Source organism: Sceloporus occidentalis, unplaced genomic scaffold, assembly GCF_023333645.1.
Source record: "Sceloporus occidentalis isolate IW3139 unplaced genomic scaffold, rSceOcc1.0.p SCAF_43, whole genome shotgun sequence".
In the NCBI taxonomy this organism is placed as follows: domain Eukaryota; kingdom Metazoa; phylum Chordata; class Lepidosauria; order Squamata; family Phrynosomatidae; genus Sceloporus; species Sceloporus occidentalis.
Genome location: NW_028317023.1, coordinates 34,108 through 50,480, shown reverse-complemented (window position 1 = coordinate 50,480; position 16,373 = coordinate 34,108). Strand labels below are relative to the sequence as shown.

Sequence of the window (16,373 nt, the reverse complement as noted above, 5' to 3'; positions counted from 1 at the left end):
AACTGAACAAAACATGTAAAGCGGTGCATTGCAGTATGTAGAATGCGTTAACTCATAGAAAGTTACTCAGTTTTATATTACGCATACTGCAGTGACATATACCAGGACCTGTAAATTTACACCTCAAGTAGAATGCAAAAAACAAAAAAAAAAACACCCGATTTCTATAAACTCAGGACAAATATTAAAATCTACTTTGCTTTTGTAGACAAGTAAAAGATTTTTCAAATAAAAGTCATAAAAAGGTTTTTTTCAATTCTTACTATATTTTTTTTATAGTAAATTAGATATGATCAAAATAATAGTATTTAAAAAAAGCCCTTCGTATTGGAGTTCTATATATAAATATATCCCATTGTTAAAAAAGCAGAAGAGAGGCTTAAAAGGTGGAAGGATTTTGATATCTCGTGGTTAGGCAGGGTCATCTCTATTAAGATGAATCTTCTGAAATGTTTGTACATATTTCAAACTGTAATCTTCACTTCAGAGGAAGGGTTTTACATAGGCCTAGGGTCCATAGATTTGGACGATTAGGTCTCCCAAACTTTATTTAATATTTTTATTCTTCCCAGCGCTCATCAACTCAACAGCTTCATGTTCCTAAAGTGACTGAAAGATGGGTAGATATGGAGCATAGCCTTCTGCTTCTACACAATATATTGAGCCAATAAATATGGATGCCTGAATATCAACGACGTATGCATTTAGCCTGTCCCAGCAAATGTCATTCCATGGAAATGTGGGATAAGGTGGCTGTTAAACGAAAACTTATCAATTACCACTCTTACCCCGCTGTTACGAAACAGATCCTTCACCGCAGGTTTGAGTGCCAAATATTTTTAAACAACTTAATACATTTTCATTTTATGCAACTGGGGAGTTTTGTAGACCACCAGGGAATCAAGTTGGGGGAACTGCACGGAACACTCATGTCTGCCTTCTCCACTGAGCAAATTTACACTTTTTACACTACACTGATTAATTCTGGAGGGAGCCCTCATCTTCTATAAATGGCCAGATTGGAAAGGGATTCCGGTTCCACCTTAAGGATGGAAGAATAACAAGAGATATATGAGGCTACAGCGAGCATATCCATATGTGTTAACCATAAGGAGCATACCTCCATAAAACTCTCCATAGTTGGTATCTCACTCCTGCTCAATTATGTCAAATTACCGTTTGCCCCTCAAATTTCTGTTGGAAAAAGTGTGGGTAGGTTGGTATATATTTTCATGTCTCGTGGTCCTGCTGTAAGATTGTTAAATTATGGCGTGCAATCAACTCAATGTTAACCCCCATATTGGGGAGATATGTTCCTTTAGATCTGTCACGGAAGCCTCCGTGCCATGGGCTCCTGGAGGGGACTGAGTGCCAGCCTCCTTCCTACAGACTACGGGCCCTGGTAAGGAGTGCCACGTTATCCAAATCACAACAGACTCTAAAGACTGTGGAGCTCGGTGTCAGGACTACCCGTACAATGGCAATTACCGCAGGAGTTATTCTGCCCAGTCCCCTGATACAAAGGGAGAAGCCCCAAATAACAGAGAACCAGGACTTAGAGGATCCCAACCGTAAGGAGGCCTAGTACGGGCAGGTAGATATAGGTACTGAGTAAACAGGTGAAGGAATCTCCGGACGAGCCAAACTGGTACACAGAGCAGGTAGTCACACAAGCCAGGAGTCAAGACATGGAGCGGGTAGTCAGACGAGCCAAACTGGTACACGGAGCAGGTAGTCAAACAAGCCAGGAGTCGAGACACGGAACGGGTAGTCAGACGAGCCAAACTGGTACACAAATCACCGAGCAGAGGTACAGAAACGCAATCCAAAAGAGTAAACAGGCAGCCAGAGGGTCAAAATAACGAAGATCAGGAGTTCAGCAATATACGGGGTATAGGACCACAACAGGGTGCAGGAGAAACGGATTTCCGGCTTTTTAAAGCCGGCGCCAACCTAAAACCTCGCCTCCAAGCTGACGTCACGGCCAAGCCCTCAGCCGTCCGTCATCACCCCGATGCCAGCCACGCGGCATAGCCGCGCCCCCAGGGTTTCTGCGGTAGCCGCCAGAGGAGGAGGAGGTAAGTATGGAGGCCGGGGGGACCTCAGACTCAATCCCAGGCTCTGGGGAGGGATTTCGAACTCCCGGTTACTGCCGACGGTAGCCCGTCCTCCGGTACCGGGAACCGAGGGATCGAGAACCCGACGTCCGCGAGCGGCGATCCGCCCGCCGGAGCCGGGTTATCAGGCGCCCGACATCTGCGAGCGGCGGTCCGCCCGCCAACGCCGGGAGTCGGATCAGTGACACTCGGAAACAGATTTGGGGTTCCTGCATTTTGGGACTGTGACGGTTCCTAGAGTCACCCTACTAAGTTAATGTTATCCTTTTATGTGTTATTAATAAAAATTTATTTTGTTATTGCCTTATTTCCTAACCGTTTACATACAGCACACTAAAGTCTGGGAGATAACCTAATCAAGACATTGTGTATTCCTTATTTTAGTGGTGTCCTTTTGTTTTGTTAATCCCGTTACTGCTCCGGTTGTCTCTGGGATGCAGATGCGGTTTTTATCCCAGTATCTTTTTTTATGTTAATGTGCGTTTTGCTGGATATATCCAGCCGTCTGTGTCTAAAATAAATCAGTTCTCCTCTTGTTGTACCTAAAGACTAGTCTTGCCTGGTTATTTGGGCACTGGATAGCGATACCCTTTTACTTTGCTTGCCCTTACAAAAAAATTACTGCAGTTTTTCTGAAGTAATACTGCAGTTTTTTGGACATGAAAAAACTGCAATACTGCACTTTTACTGCAGTATTACTGCACATTTACTGCAGTTTTACTGCATTTGTACTTCACTGTACTGCAGTTTTACTGCAGTTATTTTTGTACGGAAGTACAAATGCAATAAAGCTGCAGTACATTGAAGTACAACTGTAGGTTTGCAATATAAAAAAAAGTGCACTAAATGTGCAGTAATACTGCAGTACAGTGAAGTACAAATGCAGTAAAACTGCAATAAATGTGCAGTAATACTGCAGTAAAAGTGCAGTATTGCAGTTTTTTCATGTCCAAAAAACTGCAGTATTACTTCAGAAAAACTGCAGTAATTTTTTGCAAGGGTGGGGATATTGCCGACGGATTGCGGGGAATTATTGTCCTGAAGGGAGAAGTCGCTCTTGGTGGAGAGGGACAACCGGAGGTCCCTGGTCAGTCCGTGACAAGATCCATAGCCATTACTGCAATCCAAAACCATGCCTGGTTTCACCAGATTAAAAAATAAATTTATAGCAAGAGTGGCTTTAGCCAACCAACGATCAATAGCAACAGTCAGTTTATCCTGACCCTAATGGTAGTCAAGGCATGAAACTCGCAGCCTGGACTCCACCCTGACAGCAGAAGCCAGCATCCCTGGCTTTCTGCTGTCCGATCTGATGTAACAGCTTCGGGCATTCCCTTCCGGGTCGCGTCACTGCTGACGTCACCCAGAAGGTCATCGGAGGACAGGATATGCAGACCCTGCTGGGATATCGGCTCCCTCCGATGAGGCACAGACACTGCGATCTCTATGCAAGTCTGTGGGGACTTGCATAGATATCACAGTATCATCAGTGCAGGGGGATCGGAGGGAGGAGAGTGAGAAACCATGTTTCTCATTTTATGGGACTTTTTCACCTGTTGGTAGCTATTTATGCAACCAAGGCACTTAAAGAATTATCCACTTTATTTATACGATGCATGGCCACATTCCCTGCTGTTTCTATATACACGTGATGTTTAGGACTGTATAACACCCACCAAAAATTCTGACCTCCTACAAAAGAAGGACTTTTGAAGAAATTAACCCTAGTGCTCTTGCTAAAATACCTTCTAAATGTAACAACGAAGGACATACTATTCTTAAAATACGTGCAAGTGTTAATTAGTCACGCCGAGGACCCCCTTACTGCACATATAAACTAGAAGCAAAACTGCCGCCATCAACAAAAGCACGTTCGCGCCCATTCATTGACTACTGCTGAGGCGCAGTATTAGTTACGTAATCAGCATGCGCCGGTGTAAACAACAGAAGTGGCGTGGACTATGGCTGCCGAGCCTGCTGTTTCCAAACCCGTGCGACCTAAAAAAGACCCCCAGCCCCTGGTTATCCCGAAAAATGCAACCGACGAGCAAAGGCTCAAGTTAGAGCGGCTAATGAGGAATCCTGTAAGACTTTGGCATTATGTTTAAGGAGGGTTTGCTTACGGCTTGGGATCCCAGGTTTAGGAGTATGTCCGAGAAGGATCGGTGCGGGATTGTATTAAAGTTTACGCATACTTAATATGTATTTTAAAATAAAACGTAATCGAATGCAGTTTTTTTGAGCCTCCGCCACACGTTTCCTTCCTCCTTTAAAACTAAATGCTTAATAAGAGACACGTTTGTTACGGAAACATAATTCTAATCATTTAAAGCCTTTTTTTCTTCATGAGCAGCAGCATTGCCTTAATTGTTCTTATGCAGAGAGCATACAATGATGAGCGTTACAGACAAGTAATACTTTTTGCCAAATAATTGCCGTGAATGTGGAGTTTCCTTTGCATTCTGGAAATATAATGATATGCCAGCCTGTCTTGCTGATATTGAAGAGACATGAAAACATTAAGATGTTAAGTCAATATATAATGAATAATCACAAAAGTGGATTACATTTCCCAAAAGTAAGAAACTGGATATCCTGTTGGAATATCTTTTTCTTCACAGTAATGTAGGTTAGGATTGATGAAAGACGACTTTTATTTTCTTCCAATAAACTTCCTTTCTCTACAGACCAGGAGGCTGCCGTTGTAGTTGGTCGTGTGATATTTTGGAAGACCTCTGTTCAAGCTCCTCGCTGGGTGACAGACTGTGCCTCTCTGGTGTATACCTGGGGCAGAATGATAATTTAGTATTTGTCTTACTAGACTGTGCTAAGATAACAGCTAGAATATGTGCACATTGATAACATGATGCTGACTGAGAACATAATATGCAAAAACTAGACTGTTTTTAAAAGAAAACCTAATTTGAATCTAATATTAGTTATAACAAAAAATGGGAGTTCCACTTTAACTGTAATCAACTATTTTTTCCCCCAAGTTGCAATCATGTGTAAACATTGCACTTCTAGACAAGCATGTTGTGTCCTGGTGCCTTTGTCCAAAACTACACACCACACAATTACATTTTAGCAGTGACTTTTTTGTGTTTCATGGCAGAGCAAAACTTTCCTTGTAATGGGAAGTTTTACAAATTTAAATTTTTAAATAGGGTTACATCTTGTTTTTCCTTTGCAGGACAAAACTGTTCCAATACCCGAAGGACCGAGAGAATGGACCCCACGATCTGCTCCAGAATTTGTCAGAGATGTCATGGGTAATGATTTACTCTGCATTGTATTCATTTAATAGTTGTTAGCACTGGTATGTACTGTATGTAAGCGTATAAATGATGTTATGAAACATCAACCAATGTGCTTAGCACTTTACAATATAATAAATAATTTTGCTTCTTAGGTGAACCTGTTATCACAGGTAGCAAAATTAGTACTAATGGAGTAGCATCTTGATGTGGGGCTGAATTGCTTGCATGTGTTAAGGTGAATATTTATTGTTCTCAAGCTACTGGTTTACAATTGTTATGCCACTGGTATGGTTTGACTCACTGAGGATTCATGTGTTGCCTATCTTCATTAAGAACTAAGTAAATCAATGTGATGGAGCTGAGTGGAGATTCAAATTGATCCAATATTCTTTTTAAGTGAATCCAGTTGAAGTAGTGGTAGCACTACTGTGCTGGTGAACTAATAAGACGATGGTGGGCGACTTATTCTCTTTTTACTTGGTCTCAACTGTTACATTGTCTGTTACTCACTCATTGAACTTTTCCAGGTTCCAGTGCTGGGGCAGGAAGTGGTGAGTTTCATGTGTATCGACATCTTCGTCGCAGGGAGTACCAGAGGCAGGAGTTTCTGGATACCATTTCCGAGAAGGTTGTTTGCGCATATTTTTCTAGTGATGTTAAATTCACAATTTAACCAGAATTAGGTAATTTTGAAATCTGAAATCTCAGAAGTGGTAGAAACATATTTTTGTCATTTAAAAAAAAATGAGATATTTAGTGCGGCTAAACTTCTTTTAAGTAAGCCAAAGCTTATTTTTTTTTCCAAAATTTTTTTTTTTCGTTAAAGCATCTTGTACTTTAGAAGTTACCATTTGCTTTCTCTGGGGAACCATCACTTACTGCTTGCAGATATTGAGATGGTTATCAACAACCACTTATTGTAGTAGCCTTGTTTGTGGCTATATGGGTAGATTTTGACACTCTGCTGAGGCTTGTGTGAAAAATAAATGGCGAGAAAAGTTTCTTGCGGTTACTCTGGGATGTTGATATTTTCCATGCATTCATATAGCTCATCATCTATGAGGAAGCAAACTGACGTGGCGCATTTTCTCTAAGACAAATTAGTATGGCTTGTTGAAATTGACTGTGGCTCCTTCCACTGAAGTCCATTGCTTTCAGACTTTAATGTCTCTAGAAATGTTTTCCTTTAAACATTTCTTATGCAGACGTGGCAGTGGTAATTTAATCTGATACTGGGTTCTCTGTACACAATACCTTTTTTCCTTACATATACCCTTTTATCTCTTTGATGATAAAGTACAAGTACATTATATGCTAAGATATGTTACACAATTGCAGCAAAAGTTAGATGAAGAGTTTCAAAGAAAGCTAATGGAGAACAAAATGATGGAAGAATCAAAAACAACAAAGCGCAGATTGAAAAGGTATTTATTATTACATCTACCATATTGTAAGGAACGTAACCATGTTTAATCAAATAGCTACCGTTGTAATGTGTAGATATGAAAACGTTTTTTAAAATAGCACCCTATGGGAGATGTAACATATGTAAGTAAGCATCTAAAAAAAATCAGCTGCAAAGTACAGAAGAAACGGGTATGACATTAAACTGGTAAATTTTTCTTTCTACTCGAGTTCCACTTTTTTAGATCACAGTTGATCACATTGATTTTAAATTGATTTCAGCAAGTGTATGTAGTTAAAATGTGTGTACATGGTTCTTATTCTTGGGGTCCCACTTAACATTTTTTGAGAATGGGTAATGCATTTTAATGTGAATTGGTTCTTTTGTATAATTTTCTTTTCTTGAAGTTCAGAGAACAGTATCAGCTAAGATGTTGATATTTCATTTTTTTTTTTGTTTTTGCATTGCATAAATTTTCTGTGTAATTTCATTTTTGTTTTCTAGGCAAAAATTAAAAGAGAAGAAGAAAATGGCTAAGAAGGTCAAAACAGGAGGAAAGGGTTTGTATTTCTGGTTTTTTTTTTTTAATTTTATTATTGTTATTCAATGCACAACTACATCCGGCTTTGCAGGATCCACGGAAGCATCACAAGTGAGGCTGGCCGTGGATAATGGGAGGAAAGTCCTCCCATGGAAAAAAAAAATGGGCGCCTAACCAGCTAAAACAGTGCTTAGGAAGCGATAGACAATTGCTTCCTAAGCATAATCGGTGTTGCTGACATGCCTCAATGTTTTACTACTTTTTAATAAATGGTCAAATAAAACCAGTTGGTGATGGTGGACACATCCTTTTGGACTCTATTGCTTGAAGCAATCAGTGACATTAAATTCAATGGTGGCACTTTCCATACATGGGCCTAGGTATCTGAACAGACCCTTGCTTGCAGCATTCCTAGCTCTGGAAGCGAGTGTCAAAATGTGAGTGCAAAACACAAAAATGTAAATGGGCCACACACCTATCGTATTCATTAAAGTGCATATGCTGACTGGACTGTCCCTTTATGTAAGAGGGGTAAAAAGAAAAGGAATGGGTGTTTAATCCACCTGGGGGTTTGTAATGATCTTCTGCCAGCTAGCGCTGAATTGAAATATTGGTTCAACATTTTATTTTTTTGAGACAGCTAATCAACACTGTGAAACTGATTGCTAATTGCTGTGGGACATAGGCTTGCAGGCAGGTAACACACTCCTTGACTAATTGTGTGATAGAAACTTGAGTGCTGCATGTGGCCTAATGTCTTCTAGTTGAAAAACAACAAAATCTAGTCAACTAAGATAGCAGAATTTGGTGGTTTTTATTTTTTATTAAATTAATTTGAATTTGTTCTCTTAACATTTAGATACAAAATCAGAAAATTCTCCTGAAGCAAGTGATGACGAAGGTTCAGATCCTGAAGATAATTAATGACCACCTTGGCCGAGAGCAGAGATATACAATATCTAGGATTTACCGACCATTTAAATTATGGAGACTAAAAGCCTGCATTGTGTGTAATGCGAATAGTCATGATTGACAAATGATATGAAACACATTGATAAATATTCAGGACTTTGTTTAAGACTTTATATAAAACTAGCGTGATGTGGCAAAAAAAATCCTTTGTTCATACATACGTACACACTTATTAAGGGGGAACTCCCAGCATACATTTATATACTTTTAGTTGTCATGATTCTAAGGAATATATACAGTATGAAATATGTCATAAAAAGTATTGTAAGTAGTAATGTTATAGTTCATTTCTATGTCTTATGCAAGTACTATCCTGCTGATGAGCCTCTTTGTGAGAAGCTTGTTCTTATGACTTGGAAGCCTCTCTGAGAGCAGAACATAGCACCAGTTTGAAGATAACCCATGGTATGTATTACAAGGTTGTACCCATGTTGTAGCATCAAACAAACAGTGGAAAATGGAAAGCTGACCTGGACAGGGTCCAACTATAGTACAGTACTTCGAGTGGAACTTTACCCTGTCTGATCAAAATTCCCAGTCACAAATCTGAACAAAAGCTCAAGTTTGTGCTATTTGTGTCTTTCCTTATCTATGATATTGGTAGTGGAACATTGTTGAAGAAATAATGCATACCATCTACTAATCTATCAAAATTATGTATGTGTATATATATATATCTCATAAATGCTCATGATTAAAAAAGGTATTGCAAAATGTTTTGTGATCCAACAAAAGAAATAAAGATCTATTTTTTATTTTGTGAATGTAACACATTTTACATGTTGGTAGATATTGTAATGGACTGCACAGGGGTAGTGCAACCTGTACCTTTAAAACTGCATTTATTTATACTGTAAAGCAATGCAATCAGGTAGTCATAAGGTCCATGTGGATTAATGCATTTTATCCCTGAAGTACCCTTTGTGCATGTATACATAATGCAATTGATTTATGTGTTAACATTTATAGGTCATTATATAATTAAATAAAATACTAGGGTGCATTTGTCAGCACAATATGGATTAAGCATAGTGTGGTTCTAGTACAAAGCTTGAAATGTGGTCTTATAGAATACTATAAACTAAGTCACAGCTGCAGTCCACTCTGTGTATTTTATCATTTACATGTTATAAAAGTTGTAGCTCCAGATCCCACCTGAAATTAACTAGTATTGACAAAACCACCCACCTGATGCCATCCGTGTCCAAGAGAAGTAACTTGTGGTTCTTGAAGAACTTTGAAACAACTATTTTATTATTAGGGCATGGCTTTCTGGAAACAAAGTACGGTATTACCTAAAAGTAAAGTTGCTGCGATCCATAACACACGCTTTTCTTTTTTTTTTTTTTTTAAGCTATAAGGCAAAGGGTCCCAAACTTACTGCCCCATTTCAGAAAAAAAAATGACTCAGTGACCCACAGAAAAAGCTACCTGGGTCATTCCATCACCCCCTAGGGAGCGTTATCACTCACTTTGGGAAGCAGTGGATTATAGTTATAACTTGCATTCTGTGTTTATTTGGAAAATAAAGTAATCACTACAATGTTACCTCTGTTACACAACAGATGAAACATTTATGAACAGTTTTTCAAAATGTTGTTCTTTGTTAATGCTTTCCACTCCCTCCAATTGCACCGGAGACTACTACAGCCGCTCGCAAGGTGGGAAGCACTGCTATAAGGCTACCAAGACAAAAATAGGGAACAGAAATACTATAAATAATGCAGTTCATGGAAACCAATGGAAATCAAGTTCTGCTGTTGTACCCCAGTGGTAACAATGGTTTGAACGTACATGAAAAAGCAAAGTTAGTCTATCAAATTGCTTTATGAGACTTCAGTTACATTTGTTAGCTAATGACAAATATAAACCATGAACAATGGGTTAAGCTCTGGACAGTAAGTCTACTTACTTAAACAAAACCATCTTCAATGTGCATTGTCCACTCTGCCACCGCTTTTAAGCTTTCATTTTTTGCTTTAAAGCTGGACGTATAAGCAGATATTTTTCATATACTATATAAGGCATTGGTTCAACAAGCATACAACTATTGGTACCCACAACAAAATGATGCATCTTATTTTGCCATGATTTATTACATAAATTATATTTTATTTCAAATAGGTAAAAGACTACAATAAAACAATTACATAACTTAAAAAAAAAAAAAAAACATAAATGCACACAATTATTTGATATGCGCCTTGGAATTAATAACCATTTAAGTCCAAAGTGGAATTCATCATTGATGGCAAGGCCTCTTATAGTCTTAAAGTTGCTATCCTTGTTTTTCTAGCACCTTGCGCATGTATGATATGAGTTTAGAACCCCCCTCATAGGCATTTGCCCCATTTCCACACCAACTTGCTATATGACGTGCAGGAGATGTGTTTGGCCAAACCAGGAGCACTAACTAACATTATTCCAGTTCATACATCATTTTCCAAGCATAGTTAATACAGACAGGAGAGGCTGCTCTCAGGTTTTTCAACTTTTATATAATACGGTACACCTGGACTTACAATGGAGTTACGTTCTGAGGAACCCATCGTAAATTGAATTTATAGTCAAAGTCATATATCGCTAGATGTACCATACCTATCCAATCAAGTAAATGTACTGAATGTGCACTGCTATCATGGTAAAGTTGAAATATCTTAAAGTGAGGAGCACCTGCATGGAAACAGACTGCGACTTTTTCAGTTGAAAATAGAGACATTAAAAATAAAACCTAAATCATATTTACAGTTCTAGCTTGGTTTCCATTGGTATCGCTGCCTCTGTACACCCCTAGCTGGATTTTACCATTTGGCTGTTTTACTCACCATGCAGCTGCCTTCTGGCAATATTTCGAATATACCGTATTTCCCCATGTATAAGACGCACCTTTTTTAGAAAAATTTGGGGTCTAAAAATTGGGTGCACCTTATACAGTAGCGGTAGATTTTTTTATTTTTTATTTTTTTTTACTGGAAAGGGGACCTGCTGCTTACCTGTGTTGCTCAGCAGCGCCTCTTGATCCGTTGCGGCAACACAGGAACCCAATGGAGTCACGTGAATGTGCATTGCATCACATGACTCCGCTCTGCAACACAGAGGGAAACAGCGGTCCCCACAGAAGTCTGCAGTTCAGGTAAGGTGGGGGAGTAAATGAATGAAAATACGTGTGTGTGTGTGTGTGTGTGTGTGTGTGTGTGTGTGTGTGTGTGTGTGTGTGTGTGTGTGTGTGTGTGTGTGTGTGTGTGTGTGTGTGTGTGTGTGTGTGTGTGTGTGTGTGTGTGTGTGTGTGTGTGTGTGTGTGTGTGTGTGTGTGTGTGTGTGTGTGTGTGTGTGTGTGTGTGTGTGTGTGTGTGTGTGTGTGTGTGTGTGTGTGATAGGGGGCACAGGGAGGCTGAAAGTGCATGTAGGAGTGCAATTGCTAACAATTGCTAGCAGCTAACATAATTCACACTCATATCCTACCCAGGCAGCCAGTACAATAACTTTATGTAATATATATTTTTTTAAATTTCAGCCCCCAAAATTAAGGTGCGTCTTATACATGGGAGCGTCTTATACTTGGGGAAATACGGTAACATTTTGAGACGTCTTTTCTCTACAGTAAGATTCAGAAATCATGCCAACCAATACCAATTGATGCCCCACCGCAGTCTTCACTGAACAATACTTTAACTGCAACATTATCTAGCAAGATCACAAACACTATCTTTCAATTTTGTTAAAACTCTGGGAGCATAGCTGCAAATCACCTCTTTAAAAACAGCACTGCATAGTTTCATTCCTTTTATGCTGACTTTCCCTGAAAGCCAAGCGCTACTTGAAGCAATGTTAGTCCAAGCGTCTCTTCTTTGCCACCAGGGCTGAATTCTTCTGACAATTCCCTGAATGTGCAACAGATTCTGCGGTCCTTAATGTGTTTGCGATGTATAGCATGTTTCCATTTAAAACGTGCCTCGCCATATAAAACTACCAAAGATCTCCGTGGCAAACATATAGCTACTTCCACATCACTGCACGGCACTAACTTTGTTTGGGATTCATCATCAAAAAACGAAGAACCTGGAACGTCTGTATGGTGGAAATGATTAGGTTTCAAGTCTATGATGGCACTTGATTGAGTTCCTTCTCCAGTAGCCATTAACGGGATGCTGTCTACAGAATCAGTTGTCATGGTGAGTACTGTACTTGATAGCAGATTTAAACTAACTAGTCGCTCCCCCCAGAGCCAAGAATCATCAAAGTGTGGGTCAATAGCAGATCCTCTGTCTGAATGGTAATCAAGGTTACACTGCTCAACCGGCAAAAATCCTTCAAGAACAGCATATTCCTTCATCCTGTGCCACAGTCTTTGACTAAAACTCGGAAGACCGGAGAAGTTGGCAACTTTTAGCTTTTGTTTCTTAAAGTTCACCTTTGGTCCAAAATCCTGCAAAAATAAAATATTTAAAAATTCAATAATATATTTTTATATAGAAATAATCGTATTTATTCGGGTGCCGGTCTGCATATAAAATGTTTTCATTTGCAGTAAGGATGCAATGCATAGCTTATTTGCTCCATTATCCAACTACAAAAAAAGTCTAACCATAATCAAGCCCGTCACATTTTTTTTTATGATATTTATATTTAACAAAAATACTTAACCCTAACTCCATTTGACACAGAAACCTAGTCTGCAGGGCACCAGTTTGGTACAAACCTAAACTATGCTGCCAGCACCATGGGTCCAGCAGTAGTTTTTCTAACTGAGGGTCACACAGGGGGTCTTCAAAACAAAAAAAGATTCGGTTTCAACTACTTCACTTCCTATATATTATAAAGGCACAACCCGAAAGCTTCTGCTGCAGGAAGAGCTTGGTTGGCCCTGTATCATGTAAAGTAAAATCAGCAAGATTACTTCACCTGCTTTCTCCGACCAGACTGGGAAGGCTTCCACTCTTCTTGATCCATTAGATGGACCATCTCTTTTTCCTCTTCCTGTGTCACAAAATCTTGTATAAGACAGACACCTGGGAACGGAATCCACCAACCAGCGAAATCTGTGTTTTCTATTCCAAGAGCCATACCTTTATTGGGACTGTAGATAAATGAATGTGCCTGAAAAACAATACATGCACACAGAAGATATTAAAAGTGCCGTCAAATACATAAACATCAGAAATGAAGCAAATATAAAATACTGGATAACTGATCATAACAGTTTTTTTTTATTTATGTTTAGGTCTGCAAGTACGTTAGCCGACTAAAGTCTATCACAAACTACTGAAAAGAAATGAAATTAAAAAGGTGCCATTACACAAGCCAACTTTAACATTTTTATAACTAAATATACCATTAGAAAGAAAAAAAAAGAAAAAAATATATATATATATATATCTTTTTTTTCTTCCCATTGACGGTTTCTCAGAGAATGTTTAAAATCAGACACAAATTGGCTGATTTCATATGAAATATAGCACTGTTTTATGTGATTAAACCTTCCTGTGGAAAATAGAATTATATTACAATTTGTTATGCTATCCTGCCACTGATTGGCTTTAATATGCTTCTTTTAGGAGGCTGTTAGGGTCAGCAAACCGCTGTTAAAGTTACCCCCCCATTGGTAATTTACTGTTGTTCTTTGGAGGCTGTTGATTAGTTGGCTGCCTTTGTAAGGCTGGGGGGGGATAGAAAAGAGTTTGCAAAAACCTGATTTTATAAAGAGTAATACAGCTCAGGAATTTATTTCATTCAGTGTCATAGCAGTCGGCAAACACACAGGTGGAATAAAAGCCTTCTGTCCACATTGAGACAGATACATATTTTCATATTCTACACGTAAACGCAAATCTAACAATTTAATGCTGCTTCTAAACCAGGTTTCGCTGGCGAGTTCTATATGGAGTAGTGAATTACCCATAGGTGCAACCAGGGAACTCTTATCTGGGATCCTTTATCCACTAACACGGGGAGACGTATCTTATTTTAATGTGATCATTTTTTTGGACTTTGCATCTGCTTCTAAACCAGGTTTGCATATGTAGTGTAAAAATGCGGGTAGCGGGCAAGGCGAGGATAATTGAGAAAACAAAAATACACGCCCTTACAAAAAATTTCTGCACTTTTTCTGACGTAATACTGCAGTTTTTTGGACATGAAAAAACTGCAATACTGCACTTTTACTGCACATTTACGGCAGTTTTACTGCATTTGTACTTCACTGTACGGCAGTTTTACTGCACTTTTTTTTTATATTGCAAACCTACAGTTGTACTTCAATGTACTGCAGCTTTATTGCATTTGTACTTCCGTACAAAAATAACTGCAGTAAAACTGCAGTACAGTGAAGTACAAATGCAGTAAAAGTGCAGTAAATGTGCAGTAAAAGTGCAGTATTGCAGTTTTTTCATGTCCAAAAAACTGCAGTATTACTTCAGAAAAAGTGCAGTAATTTTTTCGTAAGGGTGTAGGCTTTCTTCTATAGTAGGCATGTAAAAGGACACTGAACTGTGCTTTTAAAGTGCCAGGGCTATTTTTACCATGCCACTCCAACACAACCTTAAAAGTTGAAAAACTACATTACAGCTATCAATCGCTTACAAAGTCACAAAACAAATTAAAAGTGTCCACCCTTTCATTTGCAATAGTCTTGTCTAAAGGGCGAACATGACCTGTATGTCTATTAAAACGATGACACGTGAAACCTACTCTCAGCACGAAGCCCCAGTGCTTGTAAATATGGTTTAAACATTACCCTGTTTCGTTCCATCTGCAGAACCACTCCGTCATTCACCGATTCACAAAGCAAGCAAGACCGAACACCTTTACAGGCACAGCCATGACCCCCGCTGTTTCCCACTACTGCCATGCAGATCAGTTTCAAAACCCGGTACCAGACACTTCCGGTAAACGGAGCCTTTCCGGATGTGACGACATCTCGGCGCGCTCTAGAAACCACCAGTTAAATGTGAAATGCATAGTGGTTATATTCGGAGTTTGTGGGGACGGTTAGTATTCGTAAACCGGGGTGTTAGGTAGTTAATACAGGCCGAGACTGGGGTCCGTATGTAAGTAATTCGCGCTAACATCAGCTCCGTGGTGTTTTGTGTGTACTTTGTGAGTTTTTTTAAATTTTATTTTCCAATGCAACTTGCCGAACAACCTACTTAAAATAGAGGAGTAGATTGAAACGGTTCTTGTTTTTACGTTATTCGATGTACTATAGAGCTACTGTGCACGAGGTCTCCCTTGCCTGCTCTTTTAGATGTTAGAAATCCCATTGCAGTGTTGTGTACCTGGTACTATATAACTCAGATAATAATACTATTGCTAGTCTGGTCCTAAAAGTTCATCCAGCTAGCTGGGAAAATACGTGGTAAAGGTGTATTTTACAGTACTGCTTTATGATACTTGTCTCTTAAGGTGGTTCTCCACCATCATCTGTTCCCTTAATGTGTATATAAACCCCTATCATAATTAAGGAATATGTCCCATTATAAAGGTTATATAAAATTATTAACTTTTTTTCTGATTTAAGTATTAATCACTTATTTGGCAATTGTATATTAATGAGTATCCTGTTAGTAGAGTTGAAAAATTATTAGAAACATTAATCTACTTAATATACTAATAAATAGGCTCAATTATTAGTAAATCAAGAAATCCAATATCTCAATAAGAGAAACGCAATAGGCATCAACCAATATCAAGGAACACCTTATAGCTGCAAAAACCCAAGGACAAACTTCCCAAATGTCCCAATAAAATAACAAAAGTGTCTGTGCCCCCAAACAATAAATATGGCCATGAACCACCCAATTAATCAAAACAATATATAAATACCCTTCTGGAGAGGATGTATCTATCAACAACAGGCTCATAAAAAAGGAAACCAAAGAAACAACATCATACAGTATAGGGTAATACATCTGGTAAGTAGGGTAGATATCTATTTGGCAAGACAGACTCTTACAGCAAAAAGGGCACTGATATGCCCATATTAGTATATCAAGTTAATAATTAATATATTAAGTAATTGGAGAAAAATTAATTCAACATTAATTAAACAAAGTTAATACCCTAGGGCCACCCCTGGCACC

The 16,373-nt window shown here is 38.8% G+C and overlaps 2 protein-coding genes across 2 annotated transcripts; one reads left to right on the top strand and one right to left on the bottom strand.

Moving 5' to 3' along the window:
• Positions 1-4,078: 4,078 nt before the first annotated feature.
• On the top strand, positions 4,079-8,247 carry LOC149289643 (PRKR-interacting protein 1 homolog). Its single transcript, XM_089490207.1, has 6 exons — positions 4,079-4,201; positions 5,311-5,389; positions 5,905-6,005; positions 6,716-6,801; positions 7,287-7,342; positions 8,183-8,247. The coding sequence occupies exons 1-6, from the start codon at positions 4,079-4,081 to the stop codon at positions 8,245-8,247; spliced, it is 510 nt and encodes a 169-aa protein (XP_089346333.1).
• A 3,832-nt stretch (positions 8,248-12,079) lies between these two features.
• LOC149289642 (alpha-ketoglutarate-dependent dioxygenase alkB homolog 4-like) lies at positions 12,080-15,142 on the bottom strand. Its single transcript, XM_089490206.1, has 3 exons — positions 15,068-15,142; positions 13,198-13,392; positions 12,080-12,721 (listed from the first exon to the last, which is right to left on the bottom strand). Exons 1-3 carry the CDS (start codon positions 15,140-15,142, stop codon positions 12,080-12,082), a joined length of 912 nt encoding a protein of 303 aa, XP_089346332.1.
• Between the last annotated feature and the right edge of the window lie 1,231 nt (positions 15,143-16,373).

Excerpts from the sequence above, each read along its gene's own strand:
- LOC149289643 (XM_089490207.1), top strand. The coding sequence starts at position 4,079 with ATGGCTGCCGAGCCTGCTGTTTCCAAACCCGTGCGACCTAAAAAAGAC. Across the intron at positions 6,006-6,715 it reads TGGATACCATTTCCGAGAAG|CAAAAGTTAGATGAAGAGTT; the intron begins GTTGTTTGCGCA and ends ACACAATTGCAG. Across the intron at positions 6,802-7,286 it reads ACAAAGCGCAGATTGAAAAG|GCAAAAATTAAAAGAGAAGA; the intron begins GTATTTATTATT and ends TTTGTTTTCTAG.
- LOC149289642 (XM_089490206.1), bottom strand. The coding sequence starts at position 15,142 with ATGGCAGTAGTGGGAAACAGCGGGGGTCATGGCTGTGCCTGTAAAGGT. Across the intron at positions 13,393-15,067 it reads CTTGCTTGCTTTGTGAATCG|GCACATTCATTTATCTACAG; the intron begins GTGAATGACGGA and ends ATTGTTTTTCAG. Across the intron at positions 12,722-13,197 it reads AGTCTGGTCGGAGAAAGCAG|GATTTTGGACCAAAGGTGAA; the intron begins GTGAAGTAATCT and ends TTATTTTTGCAG.